The following is a 26,131-nucleotide window of genomic DNA, read 5'->3' as shown; positions in this document are numbered from 1 at the left end:
AATGACTGAGTGAATGATTGGAGACATGTGTGATGGCAATTAAAGAAAACAGCTAATTTGAAAAATCATTCTAATCCAATTATTTATTATCTTTTCTAGTGGTACCTACAAATGTGTCCAGGCCTCTTCAGAATATCTTTGTAGAATAAGCAATATTTATCTCTTTTCACACTCGCTTTGCTTCACTCGATGACTTATCAAAGGCATGCAGGTATACATGGGACAATTGCTTTTCATTTAATCGCTTTTCAGAAGGCATAAAACACTTTTTCAATGAGCTGTAAGGGTACCAACAAATTTGTCCATGTGTGTATGCTGATGGAATCTGAGCTGCCAGTGACTGATCAGGAGAGAGATCTTGAGGTCATAGTGGACAGCTCAATGAAAGTGTCAATTCAATGCGCGGCAGCTGTGAAAAAGGTCAATTCCATGCTAGGGGTCATGAGGAAGGGGATTGGAAATAAGAATGCTAATATTATAATGCCCTTATACAAATCTATGGTGCGGCCACATTTGGAGTACTGCGTTGAGTTCTGGTCACCGTATCTTAAGAAGGATATTGTAGAACTGGAAAAGGTGCAGAATAGGCAACCAGAATGATGGGGGGGGCTGGAGCACCTTCCTTATGAGGTAAGGCTACAGCATCTGGGGTTCTTTGGTTCTGGAAAAGAGGTGACTGAGGGGACATGATCGAGGTGTACAAAATTATTCATAGGGAAGAGAGAGTGGACAGAGATAAATTTTGTTCCCTCTCTCACAGCACTAGAATCAGGAGTCATCCATGAAACTGAAGGCCAGGAAATTTAGGACTGTCAAAAGGAAGTACTTTTTCACACAACACGTAATCTATGGAATTCTCTGCCATGGGATGTCATGATGGCTACTACTAGCATGGATGGCTTTAAAAGGGGCTTAGACAAATTCAGTCTGTCAATGACTACTAGTCTGGTGGCTATAGGCCTCCTCCAGCCTAAGAGACAAAATGATTAGGCTGGACAAGTTTCCGTTTGTGACTCCTGAGGATGTGGACAAGCTGCTTGGATTAGTACAGCCTACCATCTGTTCTCTTGATCCTTGTTCAACATGGCTTATACTATCAGCCAGGGGGTTGTTGTAGTGGGCCTGGCAGAAATTATAAATGCTTCTCTGAGGGAGGGCAGGATGCTTCCTTGTCTCAAGGAGACAATTATTAGACCCCTTTTGAAGATGCCTGCACTGGACCTTTCAGAGTTAAGTAATTTCAGGCCTATCTCCAACCTTCCATGGTTTTGCAAGGTAATTGAGAGGGTGGTGGCCTCCTAACTCCAGGCAGTCTTGGAGGAAAATGATTAACTAGATCCATTTCAAATTGGCTTTCAGGCAGGCTGTGGGATGGAGAATCCAAACTGGGAATCGACAGAGGGAGTGCGACTCTGTTGGTCCTTTTGGATCTCTCAGTGGCTTTTGATACTTTCAATGATAGTATCTTTCTGGAACGTCTGAGGGGGTGGGAGGCACTGCTCTGCGGTGGTTCCGCTCCTACATCTCTGGAAGGTTCCAGATGGTGTCCCTTGGAAACTATTGTTCTTCAAAATCTGAACTTTCATATGGTGTCCCTCAGGGCTCCATATTGTCTCCACTGCTGTTTAAAATCTACATGAATCGGCTGGGAGAGATCATCAGGAGATTTGGTGAAGGGTGTTATCAGTATGCTGATGATACTCAAATCTATTTCTCCATTTCAACATCATCAGGGGAAGGCATGGCCTCCCTAAATGCCTGCCTGGAGCCAGTGTGGTGTAGTGCTTAGAGTGCTGGACTAGGACCGAGGAGACTCGAGTTCAAATCCCCATTCAGCCATGAAACTAGCTGGGTGACTCTGGGCCAGTCACTTCGCTCTCAGCCTAACCTACTTCACAGGGTTGTTGTGAAAGAGAAACAAGTATGTCGTACACCGCTCTGGGCTCCTTGGAGGAAGAGCGGGATATAAATGTAAAAATAATAACAACTGGCCAGGGCTTAAGAATGGCAACTTGAAGAAAGAAACAGAGGGTTTAATACTGGCTGCACAAGAACAGGCACTAAGAACAAATGCAATAAGAGCCAAAGTCGAAAAATCCACCACAAACAGCAAGTGCCGCCTTTGTAAAGAAGCAGATGAAACAGTGCACCACCTAATCAGCTGTTGTAAAAAGATCGCACAGACTGACTACAAACAAAGGCATGACAAAGTAGCAGGGATGATACACTGGAACATCTGCAAAAAATACAAGCTACCTGTAGCCAAAGATTGGTGGGACCATAAAATTGAAAAAGTTGAAGAAAATGAAGATGTAAAAATATTATGGGACTTCTGACTACAAACAGACAAACATCTGCCACACAATACACCAGATATCACTGTAGTCGAGAAGAAAGAAAAACAAGTGAAAATAATCGACATAGCAATACCAGGGGATAGCAGAATAGAAGAAGAAAAATAGAAAAAATCATCAAATACAAAGATCTACAAATTGAAATTGAAAGGCTGTGGCAGAAAAAGACCAAAATAATCCCAGTGGTAATTGGCGCCCTGGGTGCAGTTCCAAAAGACCTTGAAGAGCACCTCACCATAGGGGCCACAGAAATCACCATCAGCCAATTACAAAAAGCAGCTTTACTGGGAACAGCCTATATTCTGAGACGATATCTATAACAATTGACAATAAAATTCTGGTATCCCAGGTCCTTGGGAAGGACTCAATGTCTGGATAAAATAAACCAGTCAATAACACCTGTCTGACTGTGTAAACAAGAAATAATAATATGTCACATCAATATCTTCAGTTGCTTTCTTTCGCCACAAGATGGAACCCGTGACTGTTCAATTCTGAACGAAACAAAAAGATCCTGTTTGGCTGTGCAGTTATTATTAGCCATTACTTCTATTAGAGACACAGTGAGCATTCGAATAGTCTCAAGCACTGGAATTTACTATTGTGTTTCTGACTCTGATTTCTTTGTTTATCAGCTTAATCTCTGATTTACCATATCAAGATTTAAAGGCTAGCAATACTAAATATTGTTTACTTTATATTTAGGAAATACTTGTCTTATTAGGCCTACTGGATTTTGATGTAGCTTTAAGATAAATGTACACCTACTGAGTTTACTCATATTTGCATATTGATATTGTTATATGTCTATTGTATATGAGGTTGTAACTTGTTTATTCCCTGTTATTGAAGAGTGGTGATTCAAATCTTTGGGAATAGGGAAATCTATATATCTAAAGGCATATAGGTAAATACATGGGACATAAACTGGTTTTCTTTCCTTTTTTTATTTATATATGAACATGGGATAGAACTTATTTACATTAGATAATTTTACTGGAAGATTGAATTTGGATATTTCGTGTATTTTAAACAGCCTTAAAACTCAATCTGGAATAGGAAGTTCATCTGGATATACTAACACCTAAACAAATATACATTTTTTCTATATTTCCCTGTGATGTATCAGTTGTGGATTTACCCGTATTAAGGGTATTTGTATATCAGATATCCCTTCTAGATACCGTTTTTGTCACATGTACAGATATTTTGGCGCAAAGTCAATCAGAATAATGCATAAAAAAGGCAAACCAACGAAGTCCAGAAAAGACTCTGATGAGGACCCTGACATTTTTGAAAGCCCATTAACTGCAAATGGCTCCTCCTCTTTTTCTAAATTTCAAGAGACATTTCTTAAGGAACTACAGAGTGTTTCATCCTGGATTCAAGACCTGGATGCCAAATTTTATAGTTCCCGGACGAAGGTCACTTCAAGATTTGATGAGGTTACTCAAAAACTCACAGAACATGATCACTTTTCCTCTGAAGTTGCCAAAATACAAGAGGAAATAGCAGCTGAGAAAACATTGCGAGAAGCAGATTTTAGGCGATTAGAGAATCGAATTGAAATCCTGGAATCCCAGCAGCGATCATCTAATATAAAAATCCGTGGGCTAACAGAAGAATTTGGGGAAAGGGACCTTCGAGCAGGTGTTGAAACTTTGCTTCAGGAATACCTAGATTCTGAAAGCCCCTTGGACATTCAAGAAGTTTACAGACTGAACTCAAGATATTCCTGGGAGAGAAAAGTTCCCAGAGATATTCTGATTAAATTCCTAAGTAAAAAAACCAAAGAAGCAATCCTTCAGGCGCAAAGAAGATCTCCTTTGGAATACCGTAATACCTTCTGACAAATCCTTCTGGATGTTCCAATTGATATCTTACGTAAACGGCGTGAACTGAAATTCCTCACAACAGTACTTCAAGAAAAGAAAATAAGTTACAGATGGCATATTCCCTTCTGTCTAGAAGTATTCTTGGATCAGGGGAAGGCACAGATTTTCACACCTTCGGATGCCACACATTTTTTAGAATCTTTACACATTCCAGATACAACAGCTCCAAACCAGCCAGCTGACGATCTACCGGAGGAACAGAAAAGTGACCAGGCCTCTGCCTTTTAGTCTACCGACCAGTTGAAGATCTCAGAGGAGATGGCTTATCCTAAAAAAATTAATTTCAATTAATATTAACAGATTAAATAGCCCATCAGAGGGAAAGAATATTTTTTCAAAATTGAAGAAGGAAGGAGCCGACATAATTTGTCTTCAGGAAACGCACATTAAAGCAAGCAATGCTAACTTATAAACTTGTAAGGCATTAGGTCAGTGTTATGTTGCCTCCAGTCCCAAGAAGCAAAATGGAGTAGTAATTCATACTAAAAATTTGAATTGGACTCTAGAAAATCAAACGCAGGATGACCTTGGCCAATTTATTATACTTAAATTTCATACTACCCAACATACTAAAATTACATTTGTTTCTGTATATGCCCCGAATGATAACAAAGCTCAATTTTACCAAACATTTTTTCAGTCGCTGATGGATGTTGCCAAGGGTGAACTCCTAATTTCCAGTGATTGGAATGTTGTTCTTTCTCCACTGATGGATAAGTCTGGACAACATAAAGTGAACTTAGGAAAGCTGCCTAAGAATGTATTTGAGTACATGAAATTACTATCGATTCTAGATGCATGGAAACATAAATATCCTCTAGAAAGAGACTTTACTTTTTTCTCTCAACCTCATCAATTATATTCTAGAATTGACATGTGTATGGTCTCAAAGTCAATACTTCTGAGGATACAAGATGTAGAAATTGCACCTCTTACATATGCCGACCATAATCCATTGATAGTAAAGTTTCAACACTCAAATAATGGACCGAAGAGGTGGAGACTGAATAATTTTCTTTTACAACAAGAAAAAGTGCTCCTGAAATGTAACGAAGAACTGTCACATTTTTTCCAAAGAAATAAGACTTCAGATGTCTCTATTTTTTCTGTATGGGATTCGAGCAAGGCCTTTAGGAGGGGAATCTTTATTTCTGAAAAATCCAAAAGGAAGAAGGACTTACAAATGCAAAGAGACCGGATACTCAAGAAATTGAGTCGTTTAGAAACTCTTCATAAGACTAACCATTCCCAGGTTATCTGGCAAAATATTAGAGAACTTTGAAAACAAATGGACCTTATAGAATCTAAAGAGATATTCGGGAATATGACTTACGTGAAACAAAGATACTTTGAAAAAGGCAACAAACCTGATAAGTTACTAGCCTACCAGTTGAGAAAGGAACAGGAAAAGAGAACTATAATGTCGATTTGGACTATAACATCGATTTGGAATGGTAGTGAATTTGTTATGACTAACGATGCAACGTCTGAACAATTCATGGAATATTACTCTAAACTTTACAAAGAAGATAAGAAAGACCCTCAGAAAATAAAACAATTTTTAGAAGATATAGAAACAAAGCCATTTTCAGAAGAACATAAGAGCTGTCTTAATAAACCCATATCCATGGACGATACCAAAGCGGCAATAACAAACCTTAAGAATAACTCGCTAGGCCCTGATGGCTTATCTCCGTTGTATTACAAAAAGTTTCAAGAAAAACCTATCAGCCTTTTAACAGATGAAATGAACGCAATATTATCTCACTATGCTTTACCTGCTTCTTGGCAAGAAGCATTCATCTCCTTAATCTATAAAGATGGGAAAGACCCAACTCGGCCTGAATCATATTGGCCTATATCTCTTCTGAACATGGATTACAAAATCTTTACTTCAATCCTTGCGGCGAGACTGAGAGGTTTTCTGTCTAAGATAATCCATACAGACCAGACCGGCTTTATTCTGAAACGGCTTATGAAAGATAACACAATATTCGTTTTGAATGCAATTGATAAAATAACTGCAACACGTACAAAAGCTATGATTTTTTTAGATGTTGAAAAAGCCTTTGACAACTTGGAATGGTCTTTCCTGTTTTCAGTCTTAGAAAAAACGAACTGTGGTTCCAATTTTTTATCCTCGATTCGCAGCATATACCAACAACAGTCGGCAAAAATAATAGTAAATGGGTTCCTATCACAAAAATGTTATATTAATAAAGGTACTAGACAAGGATGCCTGCATTCTCCACTTTTGTTTATACTTGCTCTAGTATCCCTGGCAGTTAAAATCCAACAGGAGCAACAGATCCGGGGTGTCAATATAGGTGGCCAAGAACATAAAATAAAATTGTAAGCAGATGAAGTACTCCTTACAGATGGAAGACTCTCTTGACACACTGTTGACACAGATACATCAATATGGTTTGGTCTCCGGTTACAAGATTCATAGTGGGAAAACACAGATTCTGACCTGGAACCTCACGGAGGAGGAAATGGAACATTTCTCTAATGTTTTAGGAGTACAAATAAAGAAGAAGCCAATAAAATATCTGGGGATAAATCTTACTAAGAATAACAAAGATCTGTTTAAAAACAACTATATGCAAATTTGGAAATCTATTGTGGCTGATCTGGATAGATGGAAAAAGCTGACTCTTTCCTGGCTTGGGAGGATCTCTGCGATGAAAATGAATATACTCCCCAGGATGAATTTTCTTTTTCAAATGATTCTATAAAGATTGAAGATAAGATATTGAATAAATGGCAGAGTCAGCTCAATTCATTTATCTGGAATTATTTAAAAAACCCAGAATACGATTTAAGGTTATGCAGGACATAAAGGAAAGAAGTGGACTAGGCGTTCCCAATTTGAAACTCTACTTTCATGCCAGGTGTTTGACTTGGATTTCAGATTGGATTATATCCCCCTATGGTGGTCTCACTGGAATGGAGAGTTCTGGTTTTTCTAGAGGACTGCACAATTACTTGTGGATTTCAGGCTTGAGAAAAAATCCGGAGATACAACATCATGCCATTAGGCAAAGTCTTTTATACGTCTGGGAGAAATATAAAAAAATAATAAGCCCGAGGCTATCACCTCTGACTTCAATCTTGAATGCTTATTTCTATGAAGAGGAATCCTCGTACAAGCATAAATTTTGGAGAGAGAATTTATATACTTAGCATAGTTTAACCCAATGCCTAGTCCGAAGTAAATCTTTTGAACAACCACCTCATTATTCATTTTGGTTTCAACATGCCCAGTTCAGTTCAATAATATGGAAGGAGTTGCAGACACAGGGTGGAAAGCTCAGAGAACTAACTGATTATGAGGATCTCATTACTCGAAATATGGATCATTTGTTAGGCAGAATATACAAATTGTTATTGAGATACGATACAGAGACCAAGCAGATTAAAGAATGCATGATAAAATGGATGCAGAATTTTAACAAGTTGATTGATATTTCTGATTGGGAATATCAGTGGAAGAAGAACATCAAATTTACCCAGAGCAGTAATTTAAGAGAAAACAGGTATAAGATGTTTTTAGATGGTACATAACTCCCTTGACAATTAACAAAATAGATGACTCTTTTTCGAAGAATTGTTGGAAATGTAACCATCATCCTGGATCATTTTATCATATGTGGTGGAGCTGTGGCAAAGCTCAATCGTTCTGGAAGCAAATTCATAAGAAAATCGAACAAATCTTAAAGGTTAAATTTCATTTTCTTCCAGAAATATTTCTTCTAGGTATGACAAAACCTTACATTTCCTCCAAACTTAATGAGCTATCTCTATATATGATTACCGCAGCTAGGATTATATTTGCCACAAATTGATGTGTACCTGAGATTCCCTCTTTAAATGATTGGTTTTTGAAATTATGGGATTATGCATCAATTTTGAAAGTCTCAGCTTACAAGAAGGGTCTGTCTTCTGAGTCATTTATGTCTGTTTGGGAGCCTTTTATAAATTACAACATTCAACAAGGTCTTCACTTGTTCCCAGAGTCGGGATTTGATTTATGATCCTTTTTGTACATAAGGTAAACAGTGCAGAAAAGGGTGTATAGCTATCCAGTCTTTGATTTTCTTCATTTTTCTTATAAGAATATTGTTTGAATATATGTATACTTACATTATTTTTGAAAGCTCTTTTTAAATACAAATATTCAGGACTTCTTTTTTTATTTTATTTTTCCTCTTAACTTGGCATTTTTAATAGAAATGGTTCTTTCTCATTTTTATCTGTAATTATGAAATGTAAGGTTGCTTCTTTATTCAGTTACCAAATTATGTGTGGTGAAAAATGAGGGAAGTGGTTGCTGTCCTTTTTCTCCCCCTCAATTTGTATTCCTCGATATTTCTGAACACTTTTGCTGTATCTTTCCTCTATCTTGTCCTTAATTTAAAAAATGAAAAATTTTATTTAAAAAAGGAAAAAAAGAACTCGGGAGACAATTTTGATCTCTCTGTTCTGGATGGGGTCATACTTCCCCGGAAGGAATAGGTGCACAATCTGGGAGTACTATTTTTCAAGTGGCACAGTAATAATTATTATTATCTGGTAACCTGGGGAGCCAAAGGCCCAACATGCTACATAGGGCCCCAGTATAGAACTTTGCCCCAGGGCCCTCCAAAACCAAACATTGCTCCTGGAACTGTTCAACATGGTTTTTAAAACCTAAATGGCAGGAGAACTGGAAAAATGAAAGGTTGTAACTATGTGAGAAACCAAGCTCTGTGTAAAGTGTTAGTAGTTCAAGGTGAGCCCACAGAAAGACTAAAGATAGATTTTGGGGGGTGAATTTAGTTTTCATGAACTAATTATAATAGGTTGATGCAACACTGAAATAAGTATCTTTCAGAGGTGGCACTAATACAAATGTATTATTCAAAAGTGTATCTGTGTCTGTATGGCCTTCAGGCTGGGGAGGAAGGCAGGGAAGACAGAGAAAGAAACCTAAGTATTACTCCAGTTTATTACTGAGTTTATTATTACACAGATTATTAAATTTACTAAAGGCAGGGGAGAATAGCCCATGTAAGAGCTCGAAAATGTAATCTGATTCCCAAATTTGTTTGTGGTTGGAAACGAGTTGGGTTGAAAATCCACTCCTTTCAAACCAATTTTCTGGTGAATTGAGTTACTCAAGGAAAGCGAGAGCTGGCCAGGAGTGTAGTATAAATCATGGCAGGAGCCTTCTTCTCATGTGATCACCCCATAAAATCTCAGAAGGCAATACAGCGGCAATCTGCAAGACTCTGAAATCTCGTAAGCACTCACCTTAAAAATTATTTGCAATCTCTATTCTTAGCATATTTTTCTGCCATTTAGGAAACCTCTGTATATTGTTAACCTTTTGTGAACACTATAATACATTCTTTGGAAGTTGTTGAAACAAATGTTAATATATTCAGAGCTGACATTCAGAGCAAGGAAATGCCAGTACAGCAAGAGAGCAGCCTAATAGGTAGGTAACTCTCCCCTTCCCCAGGAAGTCCTCGGAGCCACCAAAAAATATGTCCCCAAAAGCTGTGCAGGGCTGAGCTACATATTTTCAGGTGGCACAGAAGGCTTCCTGGAGAAGGGGGGGGCATAAAAAATGGCTGCTTTGTTTCATGCTACACCAGTGCAATTAGTTGGGAAGTTCTGTTAGGCTGCTCTTTTGATGCACCAGTGTCTCCTTGCTCTGATTGTCAGCCTATTTATAATGTCCTTCCTGGCCACTTCTACATAATGGCTGTCATGATGAGCAGAATTATTCAAAATGGTCTCACTGGAATTAAAAGGACAAGTTGGTCATTGCCTAACTTGTTCTTTTAATTTTAATGGGACTACATTGAGCAGTTTTCCTTATCATGTCAGCCAATATTTCTATGCTTGATGAATTTGGACAACATATTCAGCTTTATTTATAGATCCATCAGCATAGTAGCACTCTTGTATATAAACTGCTGGACAAATTTCTGGGGAAGAGGGCAGACAGAAGGTGACATCTGCCCAATTTCTTTGTTCTTTGCACAACAGACCTGAAAATCAGGAACAGGCGTGCATAGTAGAATGGGTTAGTCATGTGCACGGACCGGTTCGGAGGCCATTCTAAAGGCCTCCAGACCGGTCCGGTCACGGGGTGGTTTTGGTTCGGGTGGGGGGGTTCCAATTTTAAAAGGGGGAGCTTTACTCACCCCTTCCAGTAAAAAACCGTATTTCTTGTAGTAATTGGGCGGCAGGGTGCCGCCCGCTTCAATCGCCGAGTCTGGCCGCAGGCTCCTCCTTGGTAGGCATAATAGGGCGGCAGGATCGCTCCAAGTCCCTGCCGCCCGCCCTCTTCATGCTAAGCAAGCCCCCCCCCGTCGGCTGGCGGCCGCCCCCTGTGCATATTAGGGGGTTCCCCCCTCCCCTCCGCCCCCTTCTTGCCAAATATCCCCCCCCCCATTACAGGAGGACGGCAGGAGAACTCCGTGCCGTCCCCCTTCTCCTTTGCCGGCTGGGCTGCAAATGGTTCCTAGGAAGCCTTTCGCGCACGCGCGTGAAAGGCTTCCTAGGAACCATTTGCAGCCCAGCTGGCAAAGGAGAAGGGGGACGGCACGGAGTTCTCCTGCCGTCCTCCTGTAATGGGGGGGGGGATATTTGGCAAGAAGGGGGCGGAGGGGAGGGGGGAACCCCCTAATATGCACAGGGGGCGGCCGCTTGCTTAGCATGAAGAGGGCAGGCGGCAGGGACTTGGAGCAATCCTGCCGCCCGATTATGCCTACCAAGGAGGAGCCCGCGGCCAGACTCAGAGATTGAAGCGGGCAGCACCCTGCCGCCCAATTACTACAAGAAATACATTTTTTTACTGGAAGGGGTGAGTAAAGCTCCCCCTTTTTAAATTGGAACCCCCCACCCCAGTGCCGGACCGGTTCCGTGCACACCCCTAGAATGGGTATGCCTGCAACCACTTTTTTGCTTATAGAGGGGATAATACACACCGCTTCCTTGTGGGAATGGGTAGCTAGAGTTCAGCATAAAATTAATCTGCTGAGAGATAATGATATTTTATTAAGTACAAAAATGCTGTACATTGAAAAATTATTGTACCAAAGTACACTAAATACTACGGGGGGGGGGGTGTCATCTTAAATTCAGAGGCTTCTTCCTTTCAGGTAAATACAGGTATAACCTTACTCAACCTGTATTCTTAAAGGGGTCATCTTAAATTCAGAGTTGCCTTCTATTTGGATAAATACAGTACCAGCCAATTCAAAGCTAAGCACTTGTTTTCTTATTGCTAACAATTTATTATACTCTGAATTAGAACGACTAAGTCTGGCAAAATATAGTATTTTAAATTGTAATTCTGTGTTGAGGTTATTTAATACTGACTGACATGATGAGGAAAATTACTCAAAGTAGTCCCACCAAAGTAAAAAGGACATATTCCATTGCAATGGGACTTCTTTGAATAATTCTTCTTATGTCAGCCAATATAACTAAATTCAAGTTGCCAACTGTACATTTTGTTTAAAATCTAAGATAATTTCATACTGCCCTCTACTGTCTATTTGAACCATTTTATCAAAAGAGAACCAAAAAGTTATCAGAATGAAATTCTATTTAAATAGTTTAAACATTCTGAGCTAATACATGTAAGCTTCCTTTGAAATAATGATCCTTGCCTGCTTGATAGAATAAAACTTGATGCAACATAGGTATGTTATTTTTCTAAGAGAAAAAGTACTTTTCCGTCTAACTCTATTACACTGGAGGTAAAATAAATAAGATGTCCACTAACTATTCTGAAGCATCTCTCAACATTTCTTATTTGTAAGCTAAACTGCCTGTTTTTTTGTACATTCTCTTCCTGAACTACTTTGCCATCCCAGGCAGGAGTATTGTTGGAAAGCTGAAATGGTGACTACTGAACACAATATGCTGTATAGTCATTCATAGCAGTAGTAGTTTTAAGAATCTATAACATATCACTTATAGTATGAGTGGGGAAACCCAGTGGCTGTTGCAGGTGTAGCCCTTGTGTTTCTCTTTAGAGCTGCTTTGTCACTTGGGAACCATCTTCTCATTCCAGCCCCCCACCCCAACACATTATTACATTTATTTTGCTGTGCTAGCTGCTTTTTTTTTTTTTGAAAAGCAGAATCTAAGTAACAAATAATAGTAATATAATAATATACTTTTTCATACATCCCTGTATGATTACAGAGCCCTAAGCTCTTGCTGGTTAGCAGATGCTCTACATACCATGTTGCTATTTCAAAAGGTAGCCTAGCATCCAAATGACCCACAACTAAGCTTCTCACAACTGCTGGGCCTAAGGCCAGTTCTGCAGTAATAAGGGAACCACTTACCACATGCAATACTTAAAGTCATTGACCGATTGATTGATTGTTAAATTTATATACCGCCTTTCATTAAAGCAATCCCAAGGCGGTCACAGGGGAAGGTACAGCCAACTGTTTATATGCCATGGTACATTTATTAGGTCCTCCAATATCCTGTGACACTTGTACTAGTGAGAGTAAGCAAGATAAAGGCTTGCAGAGGTCTACATTACTATGGGATCCAGACCTGGGACTTGCTGCACACTCCCTTGGCACCCATACAAGAGGTGTCTGGCATGGCTGGACGTCTGAGAGCAATGGAATCTGAGAAAAGCACAGTGTAGCAGCTTAGGGAGTCAGGCAAAGAAGAAAGCATGGCTATTGCATTCTATTTCTATGCTCCCCAACACTCAAACATAGACTTCCCACACAGCCATCTAAGGCATTGCTGAGACTTACAGACTAAATCTCCATAGTCCGTCTTTTCCCCAACACCTTCCCACATTCCTCCCCCACATTCCTTCCTAAAACCAGTATGTTGTTATCAAAAATAGTCTATCTTTTTGTCTAACTCCTTTTTTTGTTCCATTTTTCTAATGCTACACCAGAAGAGCCTCTCAGTGATTATCCAACAGAGGCCTGAATTTACTCTATAAATTGGCACGCAAGGCCCTCCCAAATTGCATGGTCTTTGGGACCCATTCTAAAGGCTGTTAGCCTCTTGTCACCACTGCACCACATTTTTCTCCACTGAGACCCCGGCTTTCTTCTTTTACATCGGACAGTTAAATGTAGGGAGCACTCCTTCCCTTACTCCCAGGAGTTCTTTGTTTCCATTCTTAAATTCTGGTTTCCCATTCTGTGTGTGGATGAATCTAGCTGGTCTAGAAGGGTTTTAATCTATTTTTTCCATCCAAGTAGGCCAGGGGATTTACCCCTTTCCAGGTGAAGAGGGTGGACAACTTCTCCCCAGAATAAAAAGAAAGTCCCTGCAGGGACCCTCGCCCTTGTCCACCTAGAGACTGCAGTCTCATACGCAATGGTCCATTATGAAGAATGATCCACCTAAGTCCTGGCACTACAAAGAAAATAGATGGGCATCCTCCTGTGGACCACACTCTCATGAGAGGAGCCTCAGTCAGAAAGGCTCCCCCAGGCTTTTACCACCTGATTGGGGAATCAATTCAAGCCAATTTTCCTGACCAAGGGCACCTCTTCGGTGTCCCTTTCTATTCTGGTGGTTCCATCAGACTGTTTCTTCATTCCTCCCCTAGTTGCCCAATTCCCTGTCAGTCCAAGATATACCTCCTTTCCGCTGTTGGTGTCCCTGTGACGACACAGGGGCCACCATCTCCTCCAATCTCACTTCCCAGTTTACAACAGTCTCCTTCCATTTACATAGCTCCACTCTGAAGTTTGTTCCATAGCCAGGTCAAGCCACAGCCTTCCTGCCCTAGAATGAAGCTACTTCTCCCCGCTCTTTCCTGATGCCTTTACCCAAACTCATTTGGGATTCTCTGTCTCTCTGCTCTGCTCCCTTTTCCAGATGGGCTTGATTTGCTTTCCCTACCTGAACTTGTTTGGCCTCTCCTCAACAGTTTACATAGTAAAAGGAATAAATTAGATAACAGTCCCAAAGGGATCACAATCTAAAAATACAATAAAGGTCTGGAACATCTTTCCTACACAAGTTAAAAACCTTTGCTGCTGCACTGTGAGTCTGGCTGACTTCATCAACTCCTAGAGTTCATTTGGGACACATTTAAGGGGTGGAGTTCAGTCTAAGCTTCCATTTTCACTGTATGTTCAGCTGCTAAAGGGGAGCAGTTGGAGGGCAGTTCTAAAGGACATCACCAGTTTGGTACTTGCTTGACCAATATCTCAAGGTTTTGATCAAGAACCAGTTGTGACTGAGCAATCTTGGAGATATGCACTGTTTGATGTCTGCCTATCTTCCTGAATTTATAATGTTACTGCCCTGCCATCTTTCCAAATGTCCTGGTGCTTGCTTCTAACATCATAGCGACCCATCCTCACCACCCCAATCTCATTCCCATTTATTATTATTTATTATTATCGTTATTATTATTTATTCCGTTTCTATACCGCCCTTCCAAAATGGCTCCAAAAATGGCAAAATTGCAGATTATCCTCTCCCTACTTCCTTTTCTCTTTTCTCTCTGGAACTGACTCTTCTTTGTCATTAAAGCAGTCACAATCTATGATCTTTTATTTAATCCGCTCCTGCGCTTTCACCACAGTTTTTAGGAAACAGGTAGACATGGCTCTTCACCCAGGCTTTTAAATGAGATTAGTTTTTACTGCTGCAGTTCTGTGTTTTATGCAGTATTGTTTTATAGAGGTTTTTAAATTTTTAAATAGACATTATTTTTATATTCGTGTTAACAGCTTTACTTTTTCTATTTTAATTGTATATTGTTTTATACCATATATTGTAAACCACTGAGCTGGGTGTCACGATCAGCGAGACCTGGTTTGGGGAGCTAAGCGGGGAGAGTGGGCTAAGCCCGCTGTTCCTGTACACGAGCAGGGCAGGAGCCCTGGGTGGCCAGATCGGCCGCCTATACGATTGCTGGCTCTGTGACGGAACCTGTGGGGGCTGGGGGGAGCGGGGCCGATTGGCCCCCGGAAGCTCCAGCATGCCCTGTGCGAGCACGCAGGGCATGCTGGCGAGACCCCCAGAGCCTGGAGGAAGCTTTTTGCCTCCCCTTCTCGTGAGTAGCCACGGTGTGAAGCCTCACGACTCACCGCGGCTACTCGCAATTTTTAAAACCAGGTTTGCGGAGCGCTCGACAGGCCTGGTTCAGTTTGACCTTGAGTTGAACCCCCCGGGCCAGTTTGGAGCCAGGCCAGGGTTCGAAACATTTGAAAAATTGTTTTTGAAACTCACCGCCAGGCGCAGGTCCTTCTGCTGCCTCGGGGGGGGGGGTGTCTCTGAAGCTTCTCCTTTCCCCCACTGGCCTCCCCCCGGTCTTTTCTAGGCCAGTTTGGCCCATTTTGGGGCCTTTCTGGCCCTCTACCAGTTCGCAGCAACCATTTTGAAGGCGGCCATGCATGACCGGGAGGAGGCTGCTGGCAGGAGACCAGGGGGAGGCTGACGGGGAGGGAGAAAGCTTTATTTTTTAAAAATATTTTTAAAAATTTCGAACCCAGGACTTGCTCAAATTTGAGCCAAGCCGGGGAGGGGGCCTCGGGATGAGCAAAACTGAACCTTTGATTCCCTTCTACCTTTGACTTTCCTCTACCTGAAACCTGTCCTTCCATGTCTCCCTTTTCTCTCTGCCCAAGACTTTGCATTTTTCAACATCAAAATTGAAACCATCCATTCCAATCTCCCTTCCTCTTTGCTCTTCCAGTCTGTCCTTCTCATTCAACTCTTTGAACACTTCTCTTTCCCTGTATTATTTGATAATGACTATTCTGTTTTCCTCTTTGAATTCCAGCTTGATCCCATCCCACTGACATTTCTCCTAGATCTCATCCCTTTCTGAACCTAATTGCCATTATCCGTTCTCTCCACCATTATTATCAAACTGTTGGCTCCTTTCATGTTCCATTCAAACATGCAACCATTTTTTTTCTATTCTTAAAAATAATAATTTTTTAAAAATCACTCAATCCATTCCCCATCTCTAACTACCAGTCTTCTTTCTATCTTTTGCCTCCAAATTGAAATTTGGTACTTAATGGGAGAAATAGTTTCCTCTCTTTCCTTCTATTGGGGGTCCCTTGGGTTTCTGTTCTTGGCCCCTTGACCATCCCTGAGTGAATGACCTCATCAAATCCTATGGCTTTCAGTTCCACCAACTTGCAGATGATACCTATTCAACCTCTCTACCCCAGAACTTTCTCCTGTCATCCAGTCCTGCATCTGCAACTATCTGCCAGACACTGGTTGGATGCTTCATTGCTGTTTCAAGCTTAATATATGTCCAAAACTGAATGACTCATCTTTCCTCCCAACCCTCCTGTCCCTGTATTCTTTGTCTACTCACAATGGCACTATGCACAGTGTTGAATAGGCACAGATTATTGGCTTTATGTTTGACTGCTTCCTTTCCTTTATTCTCCGTATTCAGTCTGTTGCGAAATTATGTTGCTTCTCCCTTTCCAAAACTGCAATAATACTGTTTTTCCTCTCTATCCCTTTGGCCTTGACTACTGCAATCCCTGGTCTACAATTGGCTTATCTTGGTCCCCTCACTACCATCCCGCATTCTGCTGCCAAAACAATTCAACTCTCTTCTCACGCTGACTATGTCATGCCTCTTCTTAAACCCTTTCATCACTAGTTTCCTCTCCAGTCCCAGATCAAGCACAAATCTCTTATCTTTACTTTCAAAGCCCTCTGTGGCATTACTTCTCCCTGACTTTCAGCTCTCATATTCTGTTGCACTCCTGCCCATGACCTTTGATCTTCCAGTTCCACAACTCTTTAAGATCTTCTCCCTCAAATGATTCTCTTCTTTCTCCCATGTTGCCTTATGCCTGGAACTGCCTTCTGGAACACTTGCTCAATGCAACACCTCCTCTCTTACTGCCTTCAGATTGCTTCTTAAAATTCACTTTTGTGCAACCTTTGGTAAAACATCTGTGACATAGTCCCCATTCTCTTCTGTAATTAAATCTATGTAACTGAAACAATAGCATATTTTCCCTGCCTCTGTTGTCTTCTTTGTCTCTACAAGATGTAATCTCCCTTGTCTCAACATCTAGACCTGTCTTCTCATTCCTTGTAAAGCACATGGAGCACACAGTATAAAATAAGAAATATAAGAAACAGGAGTTTCTCATCCAACCCTTGCAAATCTTTGGAATTCAAAGCGGAGGATAAGGGGTTGCTGGCAGCAACCAGCTCCTCTCCCCAAGCTACTTACAAGAGCTTGCAAGAGCCATATCCCACCCTTGTCTTTGCAAGAGTGTGGAAAGAGGAGGGAGTTGCCAGCAGCCCCTTGCCTGACCCTTGCAAACCTTTGAAGGAGTGCACATGTAGATGAGTGACTGCTGGCAACCTCCATGTTCCTTGCAAAGGACATTTTGCACCTCATTTTCAGAGTAGTGGTCTGGATGACAGATTGCAGGGTTCCCCACATAGGAACCTGCCATATACTGAGTCAGACCATTGGTCTATCTAGCTCAGTATTGTCTTCACAGACTGGCAGTGACTTCTCCAAGATTGCAGGCAGGAATCTCTCTCAGCCCTATCTTGGAGAAGCCAGAGAGGGAACTTGAAACCTTCTGCTCTTCCCAGAGCGGCTTCATCCCCTGAGGGAAATATCTTACAGTGCTCACACATCAAGTCTCCCATTCAGATGCAACCAGGGCAGACCCTGCTTAGCGATGGGGACAAGTCATGCTTGCTACCACAAGACCAGCTCTCCTCTCCAAAGTAGAAACTTACATGAAAGTAAGTAAGGCAGATTGCAGGGTTCCCCATGTGCAAGTAAGTTGTTATAAACCACCCAGAGACAGAAGTTTGGGGCAGTATACAAATCCGATAAATAATAATTAATAAATAACAGCTCTGCTGGATTAGGCCAAAGACCTATCTAGTCCAGCATCCTGTTTCACACAGTGGTCCACTAAATTTAAAAAAAAAAAGGGGCGGGGGACAATGAATTACTCTCACTTTCACAGAACTAGAACTCGATGTTATGCAATGTGATTGGCAGTAAGTTTAGAACAGATGGAAAGAAGGCACATTACACAACATAATTAGTGTATGTGATGTCCACTGTCACAGGATGTGTCATGGTCACCAACTACATGGCTTTAAAGAAGTTTGGAGATGAATCATGAAGGCTGTGTCTTTCAATAGGTACTAATCATGATAGGGTCTATCTCTTCTGAGGGTTGAGGACAAAGGAAGGTCTACTATTACTACTGCTATTACTACTGGGTCACTGCTAGCATGCCCTCCTTGTGACTTGTCCAGAGATATCTCCCTGAATGCTGTTAGAAACAAAATGCTGGACTAGATGAACTTTAATGATTATGTTCTTATACTTGTTTGCAATTATGTTCTTATACTTGTTTGAAGTTCTTATACACGTTTGTAGTGTTCAAATATTTGTATACAACATTAATATATATATTTAAAAAGTTACTGTAGCTTAGATTTACCTGAATATCCCTTGAAAGGAGTCCAGTTTTTACCTCCCGATCTACTAGAAGAGAGAGGTGTTTTTCGTCCACGAGCAATATTTAAACCTCTGATTGAAGGAGGACTGGTCAAATTCACCACACTAATATTTTCTGTATATGAACTCTTGTCTCCAAAATATGAATCTAGTTAATATAAAAGAGGATTTGCTCTTAAATTGAGAGTCAGAAAACATTATCTATCTATCCAATATTTTGCACAGAATTTGAACAGTAGCTAAAAATATAAGTCTTGCAGAAGCCAATGTAAATTTAACCTGAGACCTTTCAGGCTTCTAAACAGAAATGGTTGCACTGATAAATCCAAAATATCTTATTCCATATTAATGCATCCCATATCGTCCATTTGAAATATGAAAATATGATAAATAAATTTGTTCATGGCCACTTTAACAAAATGTAGTAATTCTCTACATGAAAACTACTTTTCTTTATATCAGCCCATGCTTACTTTATTCTGAGATAATAAAGGAAATAAACAAAGTTGTTCTGGTATAATTTATTCCCCACCCACATCCACTTTTTAAAATTCAACTATTCCATAAGACCACACTTTCTCACATAAGACCCCAATTCCTGTCCTAGAACCATAATCTATCTACTACTTTTTTTATTTAGCATAAAACACAGATTATATTTCACCTGTAAAATACTTCTGTGTGCTTAATATAATTCTTTTTAGAATTCTGGAAAGTCTATGCAAGTGTTGCTAGTTTGAATGAGTATTATCCCACCTTTATAAGGTGTGGAAATATTTAAAAGTTCAGTCTTATATCTTGCTTAAAGCCTCTAACATCAAGATATTAAAGCAAGGGGAAAGGCAGCTCTCAGTGGGAAAGGGCTTCATTCTGGGAAAAGCATGAGACAAGTATGCAATTAATATACTTTTAAAAACCCATTGTATTTCTTGATAATGTATATTAAACACATTTTCAGGATTTCAAATAATTTAATGTGTATTTTTTGAAGTATTTGGAGTATATATCACAGCTGTTCATATGTAACAGATGTTGAAAGTCTGTGTTGAAAGTCATAGATATATTTCCTATGCCAGTATTCATGACCTTATCTCTTGCCTGTGGGCTTCTCAGAGGCATCTGGTGGACCATTCTGTGAAACAGGATGCTGGACTAAATTAAAGATGTGCTGTCACCAGAACCACTGGCGCGGGGGTGCTGCATACTTCCCTGCAGCCCGTCAGCATCATATTGGAAGTGGCTGGTGCACATGCATGACGTTCACACCGGCCACTTCTGGTACGATGCTGACTGGGGCTATAAGGAGGTACGCAGTAGCCCCACACAAGCGGTTTCGGTGACAGCACCAGTGGGAGAAACGCAGCAGGGGGACACCCTCCCTGCTCCTTAAATATAACCCTCTCCTGCCGAACGGCAGACCTCCAAATCAGTTCATGCACAGCCCTAGACTTGATAGGCCCTGGGCCTGATGCAGCAAGGCTGTTCTTATGTTCATTGTAAGGTCAGGGGCCAGTAGCGACTTAAGGCAAACCAGGCAGCTACCCAAGGCCCCACAGTCCCCCAACCCCCACAATCTTATACAGTTCTTAATGGATGAAGTGTTAATAGGTTAATGACCCCTAATGAAAAGTTTTTAGACTTAATTTCTAACAATCTGTTTTGTGTTCATAAATGGTAGATCTCCCCGCTCTCCCCCCCACCACCAAATACAAGAGAAAAATATCTTACAGTAATCATATATGAAATACAGTATTGGTTCTTAATAATATTTTTTCTGGTAGATGTCAAAAAAAAATGTATTCCCATGGCCACATGCAGGGCTTTCCCTAGAGGTGTGTGAGGCCCAAGGCAAACTGAAGTGGGTAGACCCCCTTAACATATGTGTATAATTACACAATTAAAGAATAAGTTAAAAGTTTAAAACACTTGAAATCCAGCTTTCATAGTTTTTTCTGACTCTTGGACTTCTTGTCTGAAAGACAGAGTACTATTTTTTATTTATTTATTTATTCAATTTCTATACCGCCCTTCCAAAATGGCTCAGGGTGATTTACAGATAAAACAAAAAGTTAAAATCAATCAACAATTAAAACAGAGATTTTAATATACCATAAAAAAACAGTTAAACAATAAAAACAGTTTAAAACCCCTGAAAAACCAGGTACATTAAAACCCTTTACAACAATTTAAAAACCTTGGAAGGCCAGGCCAAACAGATAGATCTTAAGCGCTCTCCTAAAAGCCAATAAAGAGTTCAAATTACGGATTTCTGCAGGGAGTGCATTGCACAGTCCGTGAGCAGCTACAGAGAAGGTCCACCTCTGAGTCACCACCAGACGTACTGTTGGTAACTGGAGATGGACCTCCTCAGATGATCTTAACGTGCGGTGGGGATCACACAGAAGAAGGCGCTTTCTAAGGTAACCTGGACCTAAGCCGTTCAGGGCTTTAAAGGTAATAACCAGCACTTTGTATTTTGCCCGGAACCATATCGGCAACCAGTGGAACTGTTTCAAAACAGGCATAATATGGTCTTTCCAAGTTGCCCCGGAGACCAGTCTGGATGCCGCATTTTGAACTAACTGAAGTTTCCAGACAACGTACAAAGGCAGCCCCATGTAGAGTGCATTGCAGTAGTCAAGCCTGGAGATTACCAGCTGATGCACCACTGTTTTGAGGTCGTCCTCTTCAAGGAATGGACACAGCTGTCGAATCAGCCTAAGCTGTTAGAAAGCACTCCTGGCTATGGCCTCCACCTGAGAAACCAGGGTGAGGCCTGGGTCCAGGAGTACTCCCAAGCTGCGTATCTACTCTTTCCAGGGGAGTGTAACCCCACCCAGCACAGGAAGATCTAACTCATCCCTCAGATTCTGAGCCCCTACAATGAGCACCTCCATCTTGCTTGGATTCAGCTTCAATTTGTTCTCCCTCATCCTGCCCATTACTGCCTGTAGGCAGGCATTTAGGGAATGAACACCATTTCCTGATGATGCAGATGAAAAAGAGTAGTAGATTTGGGTGTCATCAGCATTCTGATAACACCCAGCACCAAATCTCCTGATGACCTCACCCAGCGGTTTCATGTAGATGTTAAAAAGCATTGGTGACAGAATGGAGCCCTGAGGGACTCCATATAACAGCTCCTGTTTTGAGGAGCAGCTGTCATCAAGCTCCACCATCTGGAATCTACCCGAGAGATAGGAGATGAACCACTGCAAAACAGTGCCTCCTATCCCCAACTCCTCCAGGCAACCCAGAAGGACACCATAGTCAATGGTATCGAACGCCGCCAAGAGATCCAAGAGAACCAACAGAGTCACACTCCCTCTGTCGATTCCCGGTAAAGGTCATCCATCAGGCCGACCAAGGCTGTCTCAACCCCATAGCCCATTCTAAAGCCAGTTTGAAATGGGTCTAGATAATCAGTTTCCTCTAAAACCACCTGGAGCTGGTTGGCCACCACCCTCTCGATCACCTTGCCCAACCAAAGGAGATTGGCCTGTAACTCTCCATCGCTGAGGGATCCAGGGAAGGTTTCTTAAGAAGAGGTCTAACTATTGCCTCCTTCAAACATGGAGGCACCCTACCCTCCCTCAGAGTAGTGTGTCTTCCTATGAGAAAAGTCTCTTAGGAACTACATATCCCAGAGTCCCTTAGTTTATACAGCATTTTATGCGCACTTGAAGAAGTCAGAAGGGTAGCCATTTGACTGCAGGGAAGGAAACAAGCACAAGGAAGCAGAGGCATTGATCCCGGAGTGGAAGCCACCACCCCTAAATGTACAAGCCCCAGAAGATATGGAAGCAAATAAGATACCCTCATAAAGGCTATCAGAGCTTTATGCTCAGTGGGATTTTTTTAATTAAAATTCTTTCAGAATTCTCGACACTTTTAGATTAGTCCTAAATTTCCTTAATTATAATCATTTCATATTAGAACACATACATCATGGTATTTCTTTTCTGAAATAAATGCTTTGAAAATATACATTAAGAGTACCTTTTTGCATGACATAGACAGTTCAGCCCCACCACCCCTCCGCCAGTGAAAACTGATCTCCTCCTATTTCAGGCAGCCTAGTCCTCAAGGCCATGCCTCCCTCACTCCATATATTTATCTATACATTAATTGTAGCTTCCTGTCTAGAATGATTTTTCCCCATACCTTTAAGCAGCCCCAAATGACTGTCACGCCAAGGGCCTCCAAAACCCTAGGGGCACCACTGCAGGGGCCAATGGTGGCCGCTAGTGTGGTACCCTAATTGTTTATTTGGGTTTGTGTGGAGCATTGACCAAAGCTGAATACTCTGCAGTCTTGGTACCACAAAGAGATGATCATTCTCACTGTACAGTACAGCACTTTGCCCAGTACTGGGGTAGGGCAGCTCCTTTAAGGGAAATTGAGCCCTCTTGTGCCTATGCACCATTTTGGAAGGCATGCACAGTGTGCTGGGAGGTGCAGCCCTTCCCAGTGCTTTAAGGGCTGTCTCTCTCTTAAAGGGCCCTCCCAGCACTGGGAAAAGCGTAGTACTGTGCAGACGTCAGTACAGTGAAAAATGGTTCTCATAATGAAGGGTTTTTTGCCAAAATGGTCCTGCTTACGAAGACGAAGAATATTTATATACTGCTTTTCAACAAAAAGTTCCCAAAGCAGTTTACAGAGTTATAAATAATAAAAATAAATAAATAAAATGTCTCCCTGGCTCCCCCCCCCCCACCAATGGCTCACAATCTAAAAAAGAAACATAAGACAGACATCAGCAACAGCTATTGGAGGGATGCTGTGCTGGGGGGATTGATAGGGCCAGTTGTTTCCAGCAACAAATGAACTGCCCTTGCATATGTTCCATACATGTCAATTTTCAAAATTTTTGTAAGATCTGGGGGCTTTTTACATGCAAAGACGTTAAAATTTCCAGTGTGCTTTTTATTTTATTTTTTGGCACTGTTTAGGTGAACATGTGAATTTTGTTAATACATGGAAAGAAGTTGGGAAAGAACAAAATGTACTAATTGATAAAATATTTTACCTTTACACTAGATGCCGGAGAAGCAAAATATGCTTTTGCCATTATTATTTTTGGACATGTAATGATCCAAACTGGATCACTACAACATGTCAATAATCATCAGGTGGAACCCGAACAGTGTGTGAACAGACTTGAAAAATTAGGAGATAGAGAGGCGCCAGCCAGAAGAATCTTAAAGTAAAGGTAAAGTGTGCCGTGGAGTCGGTGTGGACTCCTGGCGACCAGAGAGTCATGTGCGGTTTTCTTTGGTAGAATACAGGATGGGCTTGCCATTACCATCTCCCATACAGTTTCAGATGATGCCTTTCAGCACCATCCTATATAGCTGCTGCCCCATATAGGTGTTTCCCATAGCCTGGGGAACATACCAGACGGGATTCGAACTGGCAGATTCGAACCTCGGCAAGTTTGGGGATTCGAACCTAGGCAAGTTACTTCCACGCTGCACACATTAGGTGACAGAAGAAATTTACCCAAACCAATAAATAATTGTGGGCCAGTTTTAGTACGTTAAGCCAATTCATGGCTTGGGATGAGGAAGTATGGCCCACCTTCCAGCTCCCTGGGTGGGAGGAAAGCCGGGGTGAGGCCGCTGCTGTGACCTTTGCCTCTTTGAGGGCGAACCGGCCCGTCGCCCGAGGAAGACGAAGGGATGCCGCTACCCGGGGTCTGCTGCAACCCGAACTGGTAATGACCCTGGAGGTCCGCATTGGACGAAGTTGAACAACGACCCGAGTAGCAGGTGGAAGCAGCCGAGGCCTTCTCCATTGACGGGCTTGTTCGAGTTCCGTTGCTCACTTGAGCCATACAAGCCCTCACGAAACACAAAAGCTCTGCGGTAAAAGGCGCAGAAAATGGCGTCGCGGCGGGCGTGCTACTGAGCTACACGCATGCGCGGTAGCATCCCTTCAGGCACGTTGCTCGCCCTACTCAGAGAAGTCGGGAGCAGTAACTTTCGAGAGCGCGGAGACATTGGCGCGTAACGAATTGTTCACTTCGTGTGGCAATGACATATTATATTCAGTCTATTTCTTCCGCCTCCTGGCCATAATAATAAGCCATAAACAGAAGAGAAGAGGTTTTTAAATTCTGGGCGGCACCTGTGTATAGTAAGGGACGGGCAATTGCTCGCATGCACGCCTCCCTTTCCCGCCATCGACCTTTATTCGTCACCCGAATCTTGACCCCACCCTTTACTTCGCAATAGTCCTTTTTTGCCTTTTACTATTTGCAGCGCAGGAAGATTCCTCTTCCCTGGGCACCTCCAGTGATAAAGCTGAGAATGAGGCACTACTCTAGCAACATCTCTAGCCCCTTCCAACATTAGGGGTTTTTTTAATTAGCCAAAGTACTTAAATAGGTTAGATGTATAAGCTCTTCCTTTCCTTCATACTGCCATTTTTGCATTTACCCGAATACAAGACAGCCCCATAGGAATATGGGTTAAATATAGGTTATTTACCCAAAAGGAAGAGGACCCTGAATCTAAGACACCCCTCTCCCCGTTTCTTATCTGCTTAGGAGGAAACGTCTTAGATTCTGGTAAATACTATTTTCCTGCTGGTGATACAGACAGGAGAAAACTACCCACTGAACACCTCTTGCATAGCCGTTTTAGGTATAGAAACATCCCAGAAGTTGCTACCCAGTCTTCATGCAACACCAACCACTTAGCTTTCTTCAGTTCACTTGAAAATATCAGTGCCTTGTGCCATAATCTCACACTAGCCTTACATGCAAGCCCCACTCCCCTCAGCCACTCACCTGCAATATGGGGATATGAATATTGACCTACCTTACAGGCCACCTAATGGTGCAGTGGGGAAATGGCTTGACTACTAAACCAGAGGTTGCCGGTTCAAATCCCTGTATCGGGCAGCAGTGATACAGGAAGATGCAAAAACGCAACAGACTGCATGGGAAGAGGCAATGGTAACCCCCTCCTGTATTTTACCAGACAACCACAGGGCTCTATGGTCACCAGGAGTCGACACTGACTCAACAGCACACTTTACCTTACTGTTGTGTAAGTCAAGGTGCTTATATGAACACATTATGGGCAACTAGGATAGATGAATGTTTGCCTCAATGTATTGCACTGACTTGATTCAGCATAGTTACACAGATTAAACCCCTGCTAACTTGGCAAAGATGTACCTTTTCACATGCTGATTCTCTTTATTTAGCAGGGGGAGAGTAACTGGCCCTAACCACCCCCAGCACAGTACCTCCAGTGACTGTTGCTGGTGTCTATCTGATGTTTCTTTTTGGATTGTGAGCCCTTTGGGGACAGGGATCTGCCTTATTTTTTATTATTTCTATGTGTAAACCACCCTGAGCCATTTTTGGAAAGGCAGTATAG

The 26,131-nt window shown here is 41.7% G+C and overlaps 1 protein-coding gene across 12 annotated transcripts in view; it reads right to left on the bottom strand.

The window, feature by feature from the left end:
- MSH4 (mutS homolog 4) overlaps positions 1–24,991 on the bottom strand; it is a 169,046-nt gene extending 144,055 nt beyond the window's left edge. For 3 of the 12 annotated variants that reach the window (XR_008306061.1, XM_053245110.1, XM_053245113.1), the window contains exons 1-2: positions 24,321–24,990; positions 18,724–18,888 (exon numbers count right to left, since the gene is read on the bottom strand). Coding sequence is in view for 7 of the 12 variants with exons in the window: in XM_053245110.1 (XP_053101085.1) it covers positions 18,724–18,888; positions 24,321–24,576 (421 nt within the window). In the remaining 5 variants the exon portion in view is untranslated. Of the gene's footprint in view, positions 1–18,723; positions 18,889–24,320 lie in introns of those variants that run through there. The other 9 variants (XR_008306063.1, XM_053245112.1, XR_008306062.1 and 6 more) reach the window with 5 other exon arrangements.
- Between the last annotated feature and the right edge of the window lie 1,140 nt (positions 24,992–26,131).

Source organism: Hemicordylus capensis, chromosome 4, assembly GCF_027244095.1.
Source record: "Hemicordylus capensis ecotype Gifberg chromosome 4, rHemCap1.1.pri, whole genome shotgun sequence".
Taxonomy (NCBI): Eukaryota; Metazoa; Chordata; class Lepidosauria; order Squamata; family Cordylidae; genus Hemicordylus; species Hemicordylus capensis.
Note: the sequence above shows the minus strand (reverse complement) of the source record. Positions and strands in the feature narration are given on the sequence as shown.